This window comes from Columba livia, chromosome 3 (assembly GCF_036013475.1).
Source record: "Columba livia isolate bColLiv1 breed racing homer chromosome 3, bColLiv1.pat.W.v2, whole genome shotgun sequence".
NCBI lineage: Eukaryota > Metazoa > Chordata > Aves > Columbiformes > Columbidae > Columba > Columba livia.
In genome coordinates this window covers 51,282,587-51,301,799 of record NC_088604.1, presented here as the reverse complement: position 1 = coordinate 51,301,799, position 19,213 = coordinate 51,282,587, and the positions used below count along the sequence as shown (strand labels likewise).

At 37.4% G+C, this 19,213-nt stretch overlaps 1 protein-coding gene across 1 annotated transcript in view; it reads left to right on the top strand.

Annotated features, from left to right (window-relative positions):
* FRK (fyn related Src family tyrosine kinase) overlaps positions 1 to 19,213 on the top strand; it is a 55,028-nt gene that overhangs the window by 13,067 nt on the left and 22,748 nt on the right. Inside the window, exons 2-3 of the mRNA XM_005507462.3 lie at positions 11,098 to 11,219; positions 18,458 to 18,621. Coding sequence (XP_005507519.2) covers positions 11,098 to 11,219; positions 18,458 to 18,621 — 286 coding nt within the window. The remainder of the gene's footprint in view (positions 1 to 11,097; positions 11,220 to 18,457; positions 18,622 to 19,213) is intronic.

The window sequence follows — 19,213 nt, the reverse complement described above, 5'->3', positions numbered from 1 at the left end:
GTGTTTGCAGCACAGTCAAGTGCTATTATCAACTACTGAAAAATTAATTATGCATAATCCCTTACAACAGAATCACATGTCAGTACAGGTATGGCCTACTGAAGTACTTACTGAAATGTTTTATGCACAATGTGTCACAGATTTTTTAGGCTAATGCCCAAGTAATCTTTGTGCTTACGTTTTCAAGACAGTAAATTTGTTCTAGACTGTAAGAGGAAATGTCTATCTCTGTGGTGGGTTTTACCACACTTACTCACTGTTGAACATTACCTTATCCAAACAATCCCACGCAGTCACCTACTGTAAAAGTCCCTGAAGCCCTGACAGGCTCTTTCTTTATGGAACAGCTAATTATTTCTAATAAAAACAAACGAGTAACATAAAACAGAGCTATTTCTTAGACCAAAACAGACTTTAGGGGCTTGAAGTCCTTTTTGACACATTTCCTGCCCTCTTCTGCAGCTTCTTCAGCTGGACTCCTCCAGTCATTTGTTAGTGCAGCCTGGGGTCTCTTTTGGGTCTCAGGTATACACAAGGTCCACCTGCCTTGGTAGGCAGGTGTTTTGCATGTTTTCTACAGCTACATTGCCGTCATTGGGCTCATGTAGGGTAAGCTAATGTTCAGGGTTAGATTCAGGTTTTCAGTGAGGAGTGAATTGAAACAATTTTTTTTACGGTACTATGCAATGTAAGTGTGGTGAATCTGGTCCATGAGTCTAGTAGTATAAATATTTTTTTTTTTATTTCTGTCAAAACCCTGCAATTTCCTATCTTTGTAAAAATAAATGGTAGCAAAAGTTCTGCCTGCTTCTGGTGGTAGCTCAACTATGTTTATTCCCAAGAGGATTACCTCTGTTGTAACAGCGGTACACCCTCCAAATTACTGAATGTAAATTTCTATGCATGTTATGTATTCCAGCAAAATAGTGACTAAGGCATATTTGATAAATATGTTTAAATTACCTCATTTTAACGAAAGTTCCCATTTCATGGATGACTGTATCACTTGTGTCCTAGTGTTTATGTTCATGAGAAAACAATTATGAGAAGAAAGGAAAAACGGGTCCCTCCTCCTGCAAGAAGGAAGCAGTAATGTTTCACCTTTTGTTCATTTAGGTTTTTTTTTTCCTGAAAAGAGTCCTTAATTTTAGTTGTATATCAAATCATGATATTTTACATAGCCTGAGAAAATATGAAGGGAATAGTTTGATCGTGTCTTGTCTTCAAATAACTTAGTCCTTTCTGAACAAAATTAAAAGAAAAAATGCTTATGTTTTGATAGAAACTCCATTTGAAAAGAGAAATAAAAAAAACCTTTACATTTGAAAACTTCAGATTAGGTACCTTCACAAATTAAGCTATAATATTTTGTTTAGAAAATCTGTGGAGAAGTAGAACTTAATTTTTTTCCCTTTTTTTTAACTTCTATGTCTCTTCAGTTATCACCTCGTATATTCTGCCATCTCACCAATAAAACTCTCTCAAGTCTAACATATATTTAGTACTCACAGAAAAATACCAACCAGTCAGCTATAATCTGTTGACAAGAACATTAGCAAAATGTTATCCAAAAGCCAAGAGAAAAATGGGATCTGTTATTCTCCAAAACTGTGCATTCTCATTATAATGAAAAGAAAAACCACAATGTTGGTCTTGAAATATGGAAAACACAGTGGAACTTACTGTGTGTTGCTATGGACAGACTGCCATTTTTAAACATACAGGCAGTCTTCTAAATACATACAAGACATAAACTAATCCTGATCTGCGGTTTTGATAGATCTTTGCTGCTTACATAGTGTAGAAATGAGCCTTTAGTTTTTCACGAATATTCACATGTTCTATTTTTACCTCCACAGAAAAAAAAACAAAAACAAAAACCAACATAATTATTCTACCCACTGTCATTGTGAAAAGACTCAGAAGCTCCAGGTCCTACACACAATTCGTGGGGATAGTCTTAATTCTAATTGGTGATAAGTTAATCAACAACAAGGATCTGAGCAATATACATGACTCAGATCTTTATGTATGAAGCAAATTCATTGTGGTTGCAAAAGGTTAAGTGTACTGCCCTACAAAACCATCCCTGAAAACCTGCATTTCTAGTTTCACTTGGAGGAAACTAGTTTCTGATTATGGTAAATAAGTAATCAGAACAGAGCCGTGTCACTGTATATGTACATTTTAAATGATTTTTTATTTCAAGTATTGACCAAGTCAGGTACTTTTACAGTGTTTTAAGATTTTAACTGATTTAATTATATAGATACAGAAGGTTGTTGTTACCCAAACATTTTTAAAGACTTAATTTGACTCACTTTTTGCTGACAGTACTTTGGTGAGTAAGGTTTAAACCAGTACATTTAGCAATGATCTCTAGTCAATAAATACACAATGAAAATGAATGTTAAAGTATTCTCTTGTCTATTACAAATATGAGTGGTGTGATGAAGCAAGAAAGGGAAAGGGGAAAGATCTGTAGAGAGCAATCCTTACAGCAAGAGTTAGTTTGTGACACTGGTTCACGGGATATTCTGTGAAATTGTTTCCCCAAGTAAGGCTGAAATCGCTGCCAAAATCACATGCCCTGCGGGAGCAGAATAAGCTGGAAACCAGCATTTGCTGAGCAGGTGCAGCGGCTCAGGCAGCAGCAGTTTATAGCCCTTGGGCAACAAATGCAGTCCTTGCTTTTTCCTTTTCTTTATTTTCTCTTCATCATTCCCTGTTAGCTTGGACTTTTTCCTTCTTCTCCTCCATCCCTTTGATAATATTCTACAGTCATCTCTGCTTTGAATTTTTACTATCCTTTATTATTAGTTTTAAATTCCTTCCTCTTAAATTTTGTCCTTGTCCTATGCATCCTTCAGTATCTGATAATAAAAGACAATGAGGGATAGGCAGCATTAAAAACAATCCCAGGCAAGCCTGTAGAAAGAAGCAAGGAGGATGGTCTTTGTATCTGAAGAAGCTGAAACTACCTTTGCAGAGTAAAAGTCTGTGAGCCCTAGTGTAATCCTGGACATTTAAATATGTAGATATGGCATAGTATGTATGCTATATCTGGGAAGGCCTATGTTTTTGAGCATGCTTAAGAATAGAATCTTTTGCAAGTTTTCATGGTTTAGCCTGACTGCAGACTTTGCAGATTTCTCCTTCCTTCCTTCCTTCCTTCCTTCCTTCTTTCCTTCCTTCCTTCTTTCCTTCCTTCCTTCCTTCTTTCCTTCCTTCCTTCTTTCCTTCCTTCCTTCCTTCCTTCCTCCCTCCCTCCCTTCCTTCCCTCCTCCCTTCCTTCCTCCCTTGCTTTCTCCCTTCCTTCCTCCCTTGCTTTCTCCCTTCCTCCCTCCCTTCCTCCCTTCCTCCCTCCCTTCCTCCCTCCCTTCCTCCCTTCCTTTTCTTTCTTGTGCCATCATCAGGTTCACTGCAGACTATAAAGAGAACATTGAAGCAGGCAGTGCTCATCTCCCACGCTCTCATTCGGGCATGCATTTCATCACTTGTAAAGCACATCTGTTTCTTAACTATGTTATATCTGGAAGGCTTTCATGTTTGCAGTGATATTTCCTAATTTCTTGAACTTTCTCTTGGAGAAATTATGTTACTTCATTAGTTTTATAATTAGGAGAGCCTAATATTTTCTATCAGATGAAATAGTTTGGTTACTTACAATTTTTCCAGGCTTCACCTGGTCAGATGTGAGTTTTCTACAGTTGATACCAGGCACATGCTGCCTCTTTCTTTCCCTGAAAGTAAAAAATATGGCTCAGAACAGTAAAATAAATCATTTGTGCATGTACTTTGTCGAAAGGTTTTGATATTTAGTAGGAGAGACTGAGATATTAAAAGTGTGTGCTTTTTTGCTACCTAAGAAAACTTTGCTTCAAACTAACTAAGCCTTTGAAAATAAAATTGCACTTTGTATGTGGTAACAGAACAGATTAATTAGAATTTGACAGCTGCATTCTGTATTTTTGATATTTTGGGAAAGCACATCAAGTGCTTGGAGCCTTCCTCTCAGTGCAGGGAGGATGTGCTGGTGGCGCCCTTAGTAAACTTCTGTGCCTGCTCCTGTGCTGATGTTTACCCACAGCAGACTGCAAACCTGGCATGGATTACAAGCTGGCTCAGCAGCCCTCTTTGTCCTGCACGAATGATGGCAGTGATGAGCGGTGCATGCAAGCCTGTTCAGGTTTCCATGTGCTGAGTAAGGGCAGCGATCACAGGATGGTCATATGATGAAAGTAACTGAATAAGACCCTGGAGGATCTCGCTTCCTCTGTCTCTTTAGTTTTCTATGTATCTCTCCTTGTCTTCTGTCACACAGAAGTTAGAAGCTATTGCTCTCTGAATACACTACTTCATATTGTATGATAAATTCCCTGGAAGATAGTCCCTAGGTGTTTCAAATTGGACATCCGAAAGGAATAGATAATGCTTATAATAATGTCTTATTGCCATAGTCCCTTTCTGTGATGTTTCTCCACTGTAAAAAATATTTTGCAAGCAAAACTGCCACAATGCAGTTAATGAATGTGCATAAAGAATTCGGATATTATAGTCGTGAACACCATAATAGAGGCTGCTAGGAAATTAGCCATTCATGTAATTTTATAACTTATATTGAGAGCAGAGACTAAACAATGTACTGTAAATAAACTCGATGTACACAATGACAAAACAAATAGAGGATAACTATTCAGTGAGCAGCATTCATATTAACACTGTAGGAAGCAATAGATGTGACTATGTAATTAAAGATGGTATCATACTGGGTATTCCTGAAAGCAATATTAATATTGCCATCTCCTAACTTTGGGGTTCTTGACTTTGCAGCTACAGCTTTCTATGACTATAGATTTTGAGGCATTTAAAATGTAAACTTAATAGACTGTTGAAGCTTTATTTGTTCTAGCTATTGCACAAGCTTTCTGCATTCCAGAAGAAACTAGGATATATTTGATTTCAAAATATACAGTATCTATTTTTGTCTTCACCCAAGACTTTGCTCTTCTTAGTCTACAAAATCTTTTCTTCTTCTCATAGCCTAGCACTACAGCCACAGTTAACACAATCCAATGAATCTACTGGAGGGCCAGCTAGCCCATTTATCATCATCATTTCTTCTGCAATGAAGAGTTCTGGTTGGGAACCACAGGAATCACAACAATTGTTCCCAGCTGCTGAGACTTAGTGATCTCATGAGATTTTTCCTTACGTGAGATGACAAATCCCAGTAGCAAGCACTTATGAAAAATGAGAAATTAGATGCTCTCATGCCACAAATTACTGATCTGGGATAGGATCATGGTGTCCGTTTTAACGTCTTCAGTGTTTTTGAAAATAAATTTAATGTGACTGATTTCCTGCTATTTCTTCTGTTATGCTTCCACGCTCTTTGAATGACCTTGCCACGGAGTCCTTCTCTGCAATTTTTCTCCCCTTTCTTTTTCCACATTCCTATTGTAACGATCACAGTTTCTATATGTAGCTATATCTTACTGCTGACTCATCCCTCGTGTTTTTCGTTTTTAGCTGGGCATTCACAAAATTCAGAGTATGTCACGGAGCTCTGCCTTTAGTCTTATCTTACCTCCAGTGTCTTGCAACTTGAATGAAAATCTGAAATTGTTCAGGGCTCTGGTGAGCCCTAATGGAAATGGATGACAAAGAACTTCCATATAATTTTCTGTGTTGGTCTTCAGTGTGAATAATAAAAAAGCAGTGAGGGATCTGCTGAAATTTCCAAGAAAATCAAACATTTTAGATGTTAATTCAGAGTTTGTGTTTGGCTTGGTGATGAAGATCTTACCCGCATGCAAAAGGGGAATGCACACAGAATCCTTGATCATGAGTTTAGAGTTTCTGTTGGAGTAGGCCTTCAAAGGGCTAAGCAAGGAAAGGATATACTGCCAAAAAATCTTTCCAGTCGCAGATTTTTCAACTGTGCCATGTGTGGGGGTCTTTGACTGTGGTTGCTTCAATGTAAACACAAGAGGTTGTGATAGGAGAAAGGCCAATACTGGCTGCAAGGAAACTTGAGGCTGCAGGGAGATTTGTCCTCTTGGGACTTTTGTGTCTGGCCTATGCTAAGGAGTCCTGTTCCATGGGACTTAGCCCATGCCTTGTTGCTCGTTCATTTCACATGACTGAGAATCTTTGGCAGTGGTCAACCAAGGCCGAGGGTTAGGATTAAGAGAAAGTTGAATCCTAGAGCTCCAGTGTGACTGCTGCTGCTGAGGCCAAGAAAGATCAACACTACAGAAAAGTTTGCCCTTCTAGGAGTTTTTCACAAAGCCTGTGTCTGGGGAGGTCTTTGCCTAAGGTCTTAGGTCTTGAATTAGTTTTAGTGTTAGGAGGATGATGAACTCTAGGAGCTCCAGTTTGAATAAAGGGTCTGCCCAAGAAAGATTGAGTGTATGGAAAGACATGTCTCCCAAAATGTGTTTTGCCTGCCCCACAACTAGGGGGGGCCTTGGCTGAGGCTCAGCACACACCTTGCATTAGAGCTAGGAGTTAGTGTGTCTGGGATTTAAGAGAGACCAAGCATAAAGCTCCAGTCTAAGTGAGGAGCAAGGGGCTGTAAAAGGGCTGCCCAAGGAATGGTAGGATGACAAAATAATGTTTCCCCTATGAGCTTTTTTGTCTATACTATGGCTGGGAATCCTTTTGTTTGGGTTTAAGTCTGGGTGTTGGATAGATTTAATTTTAGGAGATAAACAGAAGTTCCCAGGTTAGCTGAGATCTTCTGTTAAATCTTCAATCCCTGCCTCAAATGAGCACATTGCAGTGATGATAGTGACGTGATCAGATGGGGATATTACATTAGTGGGAGGGAACAGAATGGAAGGGAAGAACACTCAAACACTAATTTCACAAACTCTTTTTTGGATTAGGTTATTTGTGGTGTTGTTTGTTTGTTTGTTTGTTTGTTTGCTTTCCACTGGGGTTTTATCCTCTTCTAGGCATGTTGCCAGGCACTGGAAACTTTGCCAGTGGTATAGCATTGCAGAACTTTGCCTGCCTATCTTTCTTTGCTTTAGTGATTCTGTTCGTGGCTACAAGAGAAAAAAAAAAAAAGCAGGAGTAGAACTAACTATTTTTATTTTTATGGATTTTTATGTAGGAAAGCACAGGGAGACACAAAGCTGAGCCAGGTAAATGGGGCTCTGACATTTACACAGAGGTCAGCAGTGTACTGTAACCTGGAGGACAGAGGGCTTCAGAGCAAAATTGGTGGTGGAGCCAAACAACACCATCAACTTCTATTGAACTCATGACTCAATTTTGATTCAAGCTGAACCGAATGGGGAGGCAGGGATAAGCATAGATGGTATGATCTCAATTTCTTAAAAAAATTGCCCTTAAAGAATAGCCACCAGGATTCACCTTGATGGAGATATATCCTTTCATTTGCTTGAAGAGAAGAATCATAGGATAGGAGTATGGGTCTCAGCAACGGTACTGACACAGTCAGGGAACACCCCATGACAAAGCCTGCCGTATGTCCATCAGCTGCTGATCCTGTGGTCGAAAACCTGCAAGTAGAATTGATGACTAGCAGAGATGGGATCACTATGCTCTGAATGATCACAAGAAGCCTCACTGGTACCCGAGTATTGGGCATCATCTGCACCAAGTAAGGATTGTGTATATTATGGACCTACATGAAGGTCATCTTATCTGTCCCCAAAGTAAGTCCTCTTATATATGGTGGCCAGAAGTGACGTGGAAGGAACCTGGAATTTTTAATGAAAGGGTCCTGAGAACTATCAATGATGGTGGAAAAAAGGGATTTTGAGAAAGCTGCTAGAAACAATACCCAAAAAGCCTATTCAGCATCCTACACTAAAAAGGAAGAGAGAATGGGGTGTTGGATACAGTTCTGGCCAAGAAAGCATGCTCTTGGGTTTCACTGACAGAAAAGCACTACCACTGTGCTAACCAGACAGCTCCTGCTAGAAATAGAAACATGCCTGGATACAATTATTCGTGCCATACCTGGTAATCTTGCATTGATAATTGTAATCCAAAGTGATCTGGCTGTAAATTGAAGTTCAGAGTGAAACTATGTATGAATTGCTAATTCCAGCTTCTCTTGAACTGTCTAGTGCCAATGTAGCAGACTGAAATCAGAGAAAGTGCTAGATAAGTAATATGTGCCATGAATGGTGCTTGATGTCTTAGTCCTGTTTTTTTCTAAGTATTCTGTTCCCAAATCTCCATCTAACTTTGAGCTATAAAAACTGAATAGATTTACTAAGGATTTGGTGTTGTTTTGGTCTGACCTTCCTGCCCCACAGTACAATATCTCATGGCGAGAAATTACTTTAATTCCTTATTACTCTTTAGAGTACTTTTTTTTTTTCCCTATAAAATACACACTTTTAGATTAAGTAAAATATTAAGCCTTTTGAAACGTAAGTTCAGTCACTAGAAATTGAAATAAGCCTTTCACACTTTATAAATGGAATTAAAACCCCCATTTATAATGGAAAAAGTACTTTAAATTTGGATGTGCTTTTCTAAAAAAGAAGAATAACAAATTAAATTATTTGCTTTGAGGTTAAGGGGTTATTTTTCACAATGAATATTGCTTTTGGTACTGTAGGATTATTATTGCCAACCTAATGACTTTGAACTAAGAATCCCATACTCAAACGCTATGAAAGTAATTTTCATTATATTTTTCTGAAACATTTTAACCAGATCATATAAAGTCAGGCAAATGAACTAATATACAATATGTGTCCACTGTGCACTCTCCAGAGTAATTGTTTCAGTTACACTTACCTTTGCAAATACTGTTGCTCTAATTATCTTATTTTGCAAGTCAGGCTCTTTTCAATTGCTAAGTTTATCTGGAGTCAGAACCTACATATTACATATCCTCCATGTAATCTTTAATGGCAAATTCATGATGATTTACATGAAGCTTTTTCTGATCTAAGAAAAATAAACATAGCATTTGAAATATTTTGAAGTCAAAGGAACAGATACATATGCCTGAATACAATATGCACTTAAGGTGGTGTTGGGTGGTTTAATCTATCTATCTATCTATCTATCTATCTATCTATCTATCTATCTATCTATCTATCTATCTATTTTTCCCCACAATAATATTCTGTATTGTAGACATGATCTTACATACACGTGTAATATTGTTTTAAATTGTAATTCCCAAACAAACCTATAATTTCCTCTTCTTGCATACATGGTATTACTGCTCATGTTTTCAGCTTTAGCAATATGAGCTACTAGCAGTGTATATACAAATACTGGGTCATGTAAAGACTATGCTTTTAACCCTTCAGAACATGAAATTCAACCTTACTAATTGGAAGCTCTTTTGTCTTTGGTACAAAATGGAATCTCTTTGAGAGGATGCTATCCTCTTAATCCATGAAGAAAGGAGACACAAAATTAAGCACCTTTTCTTATATACAGTAATGAAAAGCAGCTGTTTTGGAGATTACTAAGTGATATCTTACAATTCAAGGAGAAAAATATAACTTCAATTTGTTTTTTTCAGATCATAGTTTATTAGTTTTCAGATGTTTTTTGTTATACAGTTGTTTTTAGAAATTTCAGAAAGGTTAGAATTCCATTTTTAGGTTAGACAAATTTTCTTTGAGACTTGTATAGAGTTGGACTTGTACTATGTCCTCTCATTCCTTTGATGAGAAACTCAGTCAAGGATTTGAACAGCTACTGATGGCTCAGTTTCCTGCAGTCAAATTAATGAATTAATTTAATTAATTAGTTTAATTAATTAACGTGTTTAATGAATTAAAATTATTGCTAACACATTCCAGCTTTCTAATGAGATTCCCTTCCTGGTGAAATAGGTATCAAGGACTATTTTATCCAAATTATCTTCAAATCAGAGGACAGGAATGCAGTCTAGAATATCTGGATTTTGTTTTATTACTGTAGGTTAGCACCATCTGTATTTACCTCTTTTTGTTTCCTCGTTATTCATACAAAACCATTTTTCATTCCTCACGCTTACTCAGCCAAAGTGTCACCCAGTGTTGTTTATTTCCTCCATTCCTCTTGATGATTACAAGTGTTACACATACTGAAGTAGTTTGTTGATGGCTCCTTCTGTACTTTTCCCTAGTAATTGACAAACAAAGTAGTTAGCTGAATAGGCAACTTACTTCTGGTGTGATACATTGTTAAGTTTACATAAAAGGTTCAGCTATGATTAATTTAAAAGGAGTTCTCCTATGAGTACACGGTATACTTCTGATAACTATTAATCATCATCTGCTTCAAACAAGGGGTGGAGCTAATCTGGGAAAGAGTTTTGTGTGTTTGTTGGATGGAAGCCAAATGCCACCCCTGTTGAAAATGCTGACTCATCTTCCTCTTATTTCCATTTAATTTACACTCAACACAAAGCAGCAAAGGAGCTAAGAGGAGCAAACTAAAACCATGGCTTGAACAATTCCTTGTAAAATGCATGGTTTAGTGAGAAAATAAAAATATATTTAAAGGGCATAGATACAAGTAGATTTTCTTTGAACAAGGATGTTAAGATGTTTGCCGTGACTTGAGAGACATGTTGGTTTTGTTTGTTTACCAGCAGCCGAGCTAAAAAATTGCCTATAACTCATTTGAGAAATCGATGTGGCGGTGAAATGGGGTAGGCTGCAGGGTGGTTTACCTCTTGGAACCCGAGAACCCTTCTGCAGTTTCAGGGATCTTTGACTTTTAAGATGTTAGGGTGTTAGCACATACCTGCAACTCTACGTAGTTCAAGTGGCATCAATGGACTTGGCATGAGTTTCTGCCACAGTAGCCTTGGCAAAATTTCTTGATGAATTTTTCCTGGGACAAGGCCAGTCTATCACTTTTGAGTTCTTGTTCCCATGAAATCTGTAGGACTTCCCATCTACAGTAAGATCGACACTTCTCTCAAATGCGTAATGTTGTGTAGTTCTTGTGGGCTTTTTTTTCCCCCATGCTACTGGAATTTAATTAGCATAGAACAGATTATCTTTTAGTAAATATGCAGCGTGTTTATAAACCTAAATTATCTTCCTGATATGTTTCACTGACTGGTAAAATTAATGTTTTTCATTTGTTCAGATGGTTTTTTGGCCCAATCAAACGAGCAGATGCCGAGAGACAACTGTCACAACCTGGAAACCAGGCAGGAGCCTTCCTAATCCGAGAAAGCGAGAGCCTAAAAGGCGAATACTCACTTTCAGGTATATTCTAGTTTTTCATCCTAAGCAATATTGTAAAAAATTCTCAGGTGATCTGGACTTTTTAATTTTTGAGAATGATAAATTGTAGGCATGAAAATGAAATTAAGTTCATGATAATCTTTCTTTCCCAGGAGACACATAAAGAAAACTTGGCAAGGTGTCATTTAGGTTGTTACTAACATTTATTTTGTAGGCTTTGTTTATTAATATTCTCAGAACAGCAATTAACTTTCTTATGCTTAGTACTTCTAGTGCAGCAGCTGCCTTAAAATATAAACTATTTCCATTATTAAAATGCCAAAAAATACATTACAGTTGTACACTACTCTTCGTCTTAGTACACAAAATAAAAATTAAACCATATTGACAGATATCTGCAGTTTAAGAAAATCAGATTTCTGCTAGAGCACAACCTTATGTTTATATTTATTCGTTTTCAGGGGCAAAATTATAGGAAGATCTTCAAAGCTCTACTTTAGAATAATCATATTTTATTTAAAAGTTGGTTGTAAACATTGGTATAAAGTTAGATTTATAATGTGTTTTAAAATGTATTTGAAGCCCTTTATTTGAATAAGGAGACTTATGTGATAATGATTTTACTTACATTTACGTACATGTCATTTATTTCATGTCATGGTACTTTCTATATTAGATAATTAGATGATTGTGCAGTGATTGTTTCCTGTGAACATGTTTTATCAAACTTGTCATACAAGTGTGAGTCAAGAGTACAATGTTGTCCCTGAGACAACAGGGTTATACACCCAAACTTCCTAACGTGCTATACCTGTATAGTTCCATATGCCAATGAAGACTCTTGATGTTTGTGAATGAACTGTAAGTTGTCACATGCAGAATTACGTCAGTAAAATGAGAGGCACCTTGTAAATAACCACATTCTTTTGTATTGACTCCTCTTCTACCTGGATGTTTATGTATCAGTCATCTTCTGAGCATTATGCAGAAACACATTAAGCACCTTAATGAACTTTTGACACATCTTGTTTTCTCCTGCTGAATCATAAGTAAAGTGTATACACCTGCAACGTTCTGTGGTAATGGAAAAGTTGCTTTTTATTGCCAAGACAAAGAAATATATGTTGCCTGTGGGGTGAAATACAGGGAAGATTATGAAATCCATATGATATTTACAGTTCTAGGAAAGTTCATTCCATAGGCTTTAGTTTGCCCTCAAGGAAGTTTGTTCTTGCAAAGAAGTGCTAAGAAAACTAACATAAGCAAGGAATCAGGCTGCTCCCAGACTATGACTGAACTGACCCCTGTGTGTGCACCCTTTTATCCAAAGGTTCTGTGATAGCCATGGACCTTTCAAAATGCTTTCCCTCTATATGACAACATATCCCTGTCTTACATGGTTTCAACTTCCATCAAGTGTTCATCTGTGAACTGTTTTCATCCAAGGACTGAGCTAGACTGATAACAGTGGGATGTTATGCAGGAAAGGATAAACAGGACTTCATTATCTGCTGAATGCTGGCACTTGAATATATGACACTTTACTAAAAATCAATGAAAAGTCCTATGCTTGTGCACCTGAGGTGGGAAATGCAATTTCCTTTTGCTATTCTCCAACTGTAGCCTTCTAGGAAAGATTCAAAATCTTAATTCTCCATTGTGCATCCTGACTGCTTTTTTAATAGGAGGGCAGCAGTACATTATTTAAACTGTGAAATACTGCAGAGAAAAATCCAAGAGAATGAAAATAAATATTAGGCCAGCATTTGTGGTTGGATGAGATCATCCTTTGATGCTGCTATTTAATTTTTTCCTTATAAAACATGGATAGAAACTATATTCTATCTGATTTAGTTTGTTTGATTCAATTATAAGAGCTTGTGGTAGATATTTTTCAGGTTTCTGTACAAGCTTGTTTGAGAATAGGAGATTTGATGATGGCTGATAACAGCAAGATATGAAACCGCCAGTGTGCACTTCTTCCATGCTGGTTTGTTTGATGAAGGGAGAGAAGTGTGATGCTGAAGAACATAATATACGTGGAGGAAAGGCTCCAGCTACAGGAGCCAGTCCTCCTTCATGCACAAACGTGGGTTGCCCTCTGAGCATGTATGCATGTATATATGTATATATGATGTATATATGTATATATGTATATATATGTATATATGTATATATGTGTCATCTCAAATTTATTAAATATTTGCACCCTTTTAGGCAAAGAAAGAGAATAAAATCTGAAGCAATCTGTAGACAGTGAGTATTAATGACATAATTTACCACTTCTGCTAGATCTTTTAGCAGCTTCCCATGCTTGAACATAATTTAGCCTCAACATGCTACTTCATCCTGAAGAGCTAAATATTATTTGTTGCTTACTGAATAGGCTTGACTGAATGGCGTCTCTTTGTGTTGCGCAAGTTTTTTTACTTCCAGCCTACTAGTACACATAATGGCCCTGACATTGTACGTCCATAATCTCATTACTTATGTCTACTTTTGGGAGAGCTAGTGCATTCTAAAGCAAATGATGAACTGGATTGTACTGTGGGGAGAATTAAGTGGAAGGAAGGTGGCTCAGCCCACCAGATAATATGGAGAAGGCAGTTTTCTGGCTGTCTCCTTTTTGTTCCATCAGAAGGAGTTATGATACACTCACAGCTGAGGCAAAAAAGCAGTGTTTTCTTGAGGATGGCTTCTGTCTCCATGGTAGCTGATACACTTACAGTCAACCTGATATTTTGCAGTATGTTCCTAATTTCTGATTCCAATTTTTGCAGTGCAGGACCCCATACTCCCATCTTCTATAGAACTCATGAGGTTTGTTCTATTTGCCATAGCTGTTTTGGTTTCATTCTGGGGTTGATGAATGACTAGAAGAGTGACAACCTGCTTTCAGAATTAAGGTCTTTAAGAAAATATTGTAACTCTCTGTTCAGACTAGCTTTTAAGTATAATAAAGCTAAAAAGGAAAGGAAGTAGAAAAGAAAGAGAGATTTTGCCCCAGGCACCCATAAAGTGATTTTATGACTGCTCTGCCTGATTTCATACTTAGATGGGCAATGTATAGGAGATGTAATGTTAATGAGGGAGATAAATAGATCTCCTCGGAGAAAAACAACCAACCAACCAACCACCACCACTACCACTACCACCACCACCACAAACCGAAAAAAAATAAAAAACACCCAAGCCCCTACCTTTCATTAAAATGACACTTTTCACTTCTAACTTGTCTTGATGGGACAACTCATAATTTGTAAGATTTCAATGATAAAAGACTATTTAAATTAAAAACAGAAGCTCAAATTCAGGAAGTTTTTTCTCAGCTGTAAATGGTTAAATTGAAAGCACATCAAACTATATATGCCACTAAGATGTGTTGCTATTATTTTAAAGTGTTTGACATTTCAAAAATAGGTTTTCCCCTTTTAAAAATGCACATGTTGTCAACAGATTTTTATGTTGATGACTCCAGCATCTGGCATGAAATGTATTAAATTTTAAACATGTTGGTGCCATCTTAGACATTGCCTCTTTTTAATTAAAAGCCATAATTTAGATGTGCTCAGCTTAATTGAGTGTCATTGCCAATGATAGCAGGAGGCTCTCTACTTCCCCCCTCACTGAATAATGGTGTCTGAAAGACTGATTGCATTAAATGACAATGTAAATCGTTTGTGTTTTCTTCCATTTTTATCCCTGCTCCTAAAAAAGATTGTGTGGTTTCCTCTACACCAGATTGGCTTTCAGCATAGGAAAAAAAACAGGTAATAGTTTGAGGCAACAGACTGGTAGGAGTGGTAAAATGATGGCTGTAGCAGGAGGATGATTTTGGAGCAGCCCCTGCACCCGTTCTGTGCTGGTGAGGGTGATCTCATAAGCCACCCTTCTCCCAAATCAATCCTGGGCATGGAGACTGAGCACAGCTCCTGCCAGCAGCACTGCATGTCAGTGCTGGGGGAGGACAGCTGATGGGAGAGCTGCTTGGACACTGGCGGTAATGGTGGTGCCTTAGTGTCTCCATGGTTCATTTGGTGAAGGTGCTGACTCTGCTGATGCTACCATAAATTTTGTTACCCTGGGAAAAGAATAGTAAATTGTTTTATTCTCACTGTTGGGATGGTGAAATCTACTTCTGCATGGCCCAGTGTTACGATGATGGGAAGTAGGGGGAGGAGAATCCTTCTGTAAAGCCAAACCCAAGAAGAAATCTAATGGGGAGTGGAAAGTCAAGGAGAACACCACTGCAGTCTTCAAATCTAGTTGCTGTCAAACTGTATGAAGCTGAAGTTGTGATCCTGCCCTGTTAAACAGTCTGGCGGGGATATGGAGATGATTGGAAGCACTGAAGGGTTTTGTCCAGCTCTTTCCTGAGTGACTCGTGCTCTGTGTTGTGTTGGGCAGAGGAGCCTCACCATGCTCCAGCTCTGTGAGTGTGCAGTGCAGGACTTGGACAGCCAGACTCAGCCCTGGAGTACAAGTAAACAGCCTTCTGTCAAATACTGCACCAATCTCAGCTGCTTCTGACCAGCAAAGGTGGTATCAATGCAGAAATTTTCTCCAGATTCTCCACACACATCACCTGACCTGTATACTGCCAGTCATAAGGCTTCACACAAAGCTCATTTAAGAAATTATAGTACATCCTTCAAACTAACTCTTGCATTAACATTAACTGCTTCACAAGAAATAATTATAAATAAAGCAGGTAGTCAAACTGCTATTACTTGGGATATACAGCTGAGACTGGATCAAAACAGTCATCCTGTTTGCCTTTTATTCATCATAAATAACAATGCATTTTGCCAGATAGACTTTAGTGTGAGCTTCAGAAAAGTCGTTACATCTCCAATCTCGTTACTGAATTACTTTTTCCTTCATTTTGCTTCAGCCCCATTTCCAAATGATATGTCACAAAAATACAAATGCATTTTGTAATTAAAATATACTAATTATGAGGTGTTAAAAAGAAATGTCATTTGAAAAGTGTGATGTAATTATCTTTATACTATGGAGTTATATTTACAAATATTCTTATTTCTGGTCCTCATACAGAACTGTAAATTGGTAAATCACCTTTCTCAAAATAGTACCTGTGGCAGATAGAAAATCTCCTGATATTTTCAACAGCCCCTGTATGCCCTCTGCTGTCGTTGAATGACAATTGCACAGTACAGAAGAAAAATTTTTGATCATACACGACAGTATTTAAGGAAGGAAAGATTCTTTCTTTTTATCTTATTCACTTAAAAAGTGAGATAAATTATACTTTATATCAGCTTGTTAAATTGCATGCAGCCCATAATTTTCTATAATTTTTTCTTCATATAATGTGTAGCTGTGTATTCTTCCGTTAGTATAACAAAAGTGACTACCAGAATTCTTGCAGTGTTACAATATCAAGGATCTATCAGCTATAATATCTCCAGGGGAGAGCAATAATAATTTTTTAGATAATTAAGTTTTCTAACGTACCAGACTGAAGCTGCTTCTAGGGTTGAAATGTACTTCCATTAAATTATTCAACTAAGAGCAGACACTAGTCAACATGACTAAATTGAATATGTTTGCTGGAATTTTGGCTACAAAAAGGTGTACTCGAGGTAAACAGCAGACCTTTCCCCTGTGCCTCCCCTTTGCTTTTCAGGTTTTGCTTGTGTGAGTTCCCTAAGAAGGGGACAGTAGCGGTAATCTCCCAAATCGATGGGTGTGGAAGGAGCTACCTGGCCTATTGGGCAGGTGTAATGTTGGGTGATGAGAACCGGGATGGCAACTGGAACATCCTCCTCCCTTTGAGAGCTCTCTCTTCACTCATCACAGAAAAGCATGGTGTTGTTTCATTAAATGTGAGGTGGGATACTGCTCTGATAGGACCTAAATCAGTTACCCTTCAGAATATAACATAAGCTCTCCATTGCCCACCAGAAATGGATAGTAATGTCTCAGTCGTGGAGTGTCATGCTAAATAACATCCTACATGAGAGACTTCATCCCTTTCCAGCTCTTCAGAACTGCCGTCTCTACTGATGCTCAATGTATCATTCCTACTGCTGATATGGCTTTATGAAGCAGATTTCTAAGCCTGTGGTCTCCAAAATTTTTGATTGTGTGTGCCTATCAGTAAAATGATCTTTGAGCATTCAACCCCAATATGTTTAGTTATGTATTTATTTGTAAATTATATACGTGTACTACTGTACTGATAGATTATGTGCATCATAAAACACACACAAGTAATTTAAAAAGTATGAGATAAAGATGAAATAAACAATATTTTAAAAATATTTATTGTATTTATTAATGGTACAAAAAATTCCTTTTTTTCCCACACCCCAATGGATTGTCTTGCTCACTCCCTGGGCTGCACACACTCTGCTTTGGAGAGCACTGCTCTAAGCCATACATTACAGAGCCACCATGGCCATCACAAGCTTAATATTCCTTAAATAACATACTAGGTGAGTGACAGCGCATTTTTTGCCCATCTCTGGCCTGCTGCTAGTCTAGGTCTAGCCTCAGCATGCAGTGGCCTTGCCTTCATTCTGAGACCTCTAACGAGCACTCTGATTGTCATGGGGAAGGACACTTTGGGTGTTATGACATGCAGGTAAAAAACCTACAGGAGGTAAGGAAAGAAAAGTCCCAGTGATTAGGAAATAACAGATTAGGATAAAAAACATTTAAATGGAAAGGGAGTCATCAGGTACTTGAAAGAGAGGATGGTTGGCCTGATTTTTACATATTTCAAATATGCACCAAACTCAGTAAAACCCATGGAAGATGTGAGTGCTTTCCAGAGAAACATAGCTGTGTTGAGGGTGTATCTGTTGGCTCTAAAATGTCTGCCAGCACAGCAGCTGCTATTTGGAATTTTAACACTGATAAATGATATATCAAAACCTGATTAAATGATTTCTTCGAATTAGATGCTCCTAGCTCATCTTGGTGTCCTAAAAGATTGAAAACATGAGCTGCCTCACAGAAGATTTACTTATGTATTTTTGCATCAGTTCTTATGGTGGAAGGAAGAATCTCTGAATCTGAATGGTTGAACACTGATAGACTGGATATGTTAAACTATGTAAACAATGGGCTTTGGTTTGAAAGAGATATGTTATAGCTGTCACCTCTGAAAATAAAGTATTTTATTTTAAGGTCCTCACAAGTACATCTAGGAATGTTATGATGGTTTAGCCATAAGCTATATTGACGCCTGTTATAATTCCTGAAAATTTAATATATTTAAATCTTCTTAGTTTTTGATGGTGTATCTGTGAAGCACTACAGAATCAGAAAGCTGGATGAAGGAGGCTTTTTTCTAAGCAGAAGGAAAACTTTTAAAACTCTGAACGAGTTTGTTGACTATTATAGAAAAAACAGTGATGGCCTCTGCGTGGTGCTCGGAAAGCCATGCCTAAAGGTAAGAGTGAATGCTTCATTATGCAACACATATTTTGTGTAAGCTAACTCATCAGATATCAGTCAGAAGGTGTTAACTCCATATCTCCTTCTACCATTTCAAAATGGTGATGATCTGCTTGTTATCAGGAAGTTCTGGGTAGTGCCACAGTTTTGTTCTTGAAGCTGACATGTTAATAATAAAATACTGTACTCTTTTGAACAAATCATTGTATGGCTGGAGGAGAAAATATGCCAAATCATGATTTATAAATGCCTTTTAATAAATGTATATGGACATGAAATCTCCAACTTCATAACTCTAGCTGTCCATAAGTAATTACTGAGACAAAACCACAAGGTTCAGGCAAGCAATATGTCACTGTTCAAAAAGCTTGTAGAGGATAGATTACTAACTTTTAATTTTTTTAGAGTACCTCTTATTTCTAATGAAAAGTAACCAGGATATGGGCTGTATTTTATATTCTTAGCTTACTTTATTATGTTTGTACTCTAATGAAACATTATTTATACAAGTTGTGACTTTACATGACATAGTTAAAATAACATTGAAAAAATATTTGAAGTCTCAACTACATTATTATGTATTTTCT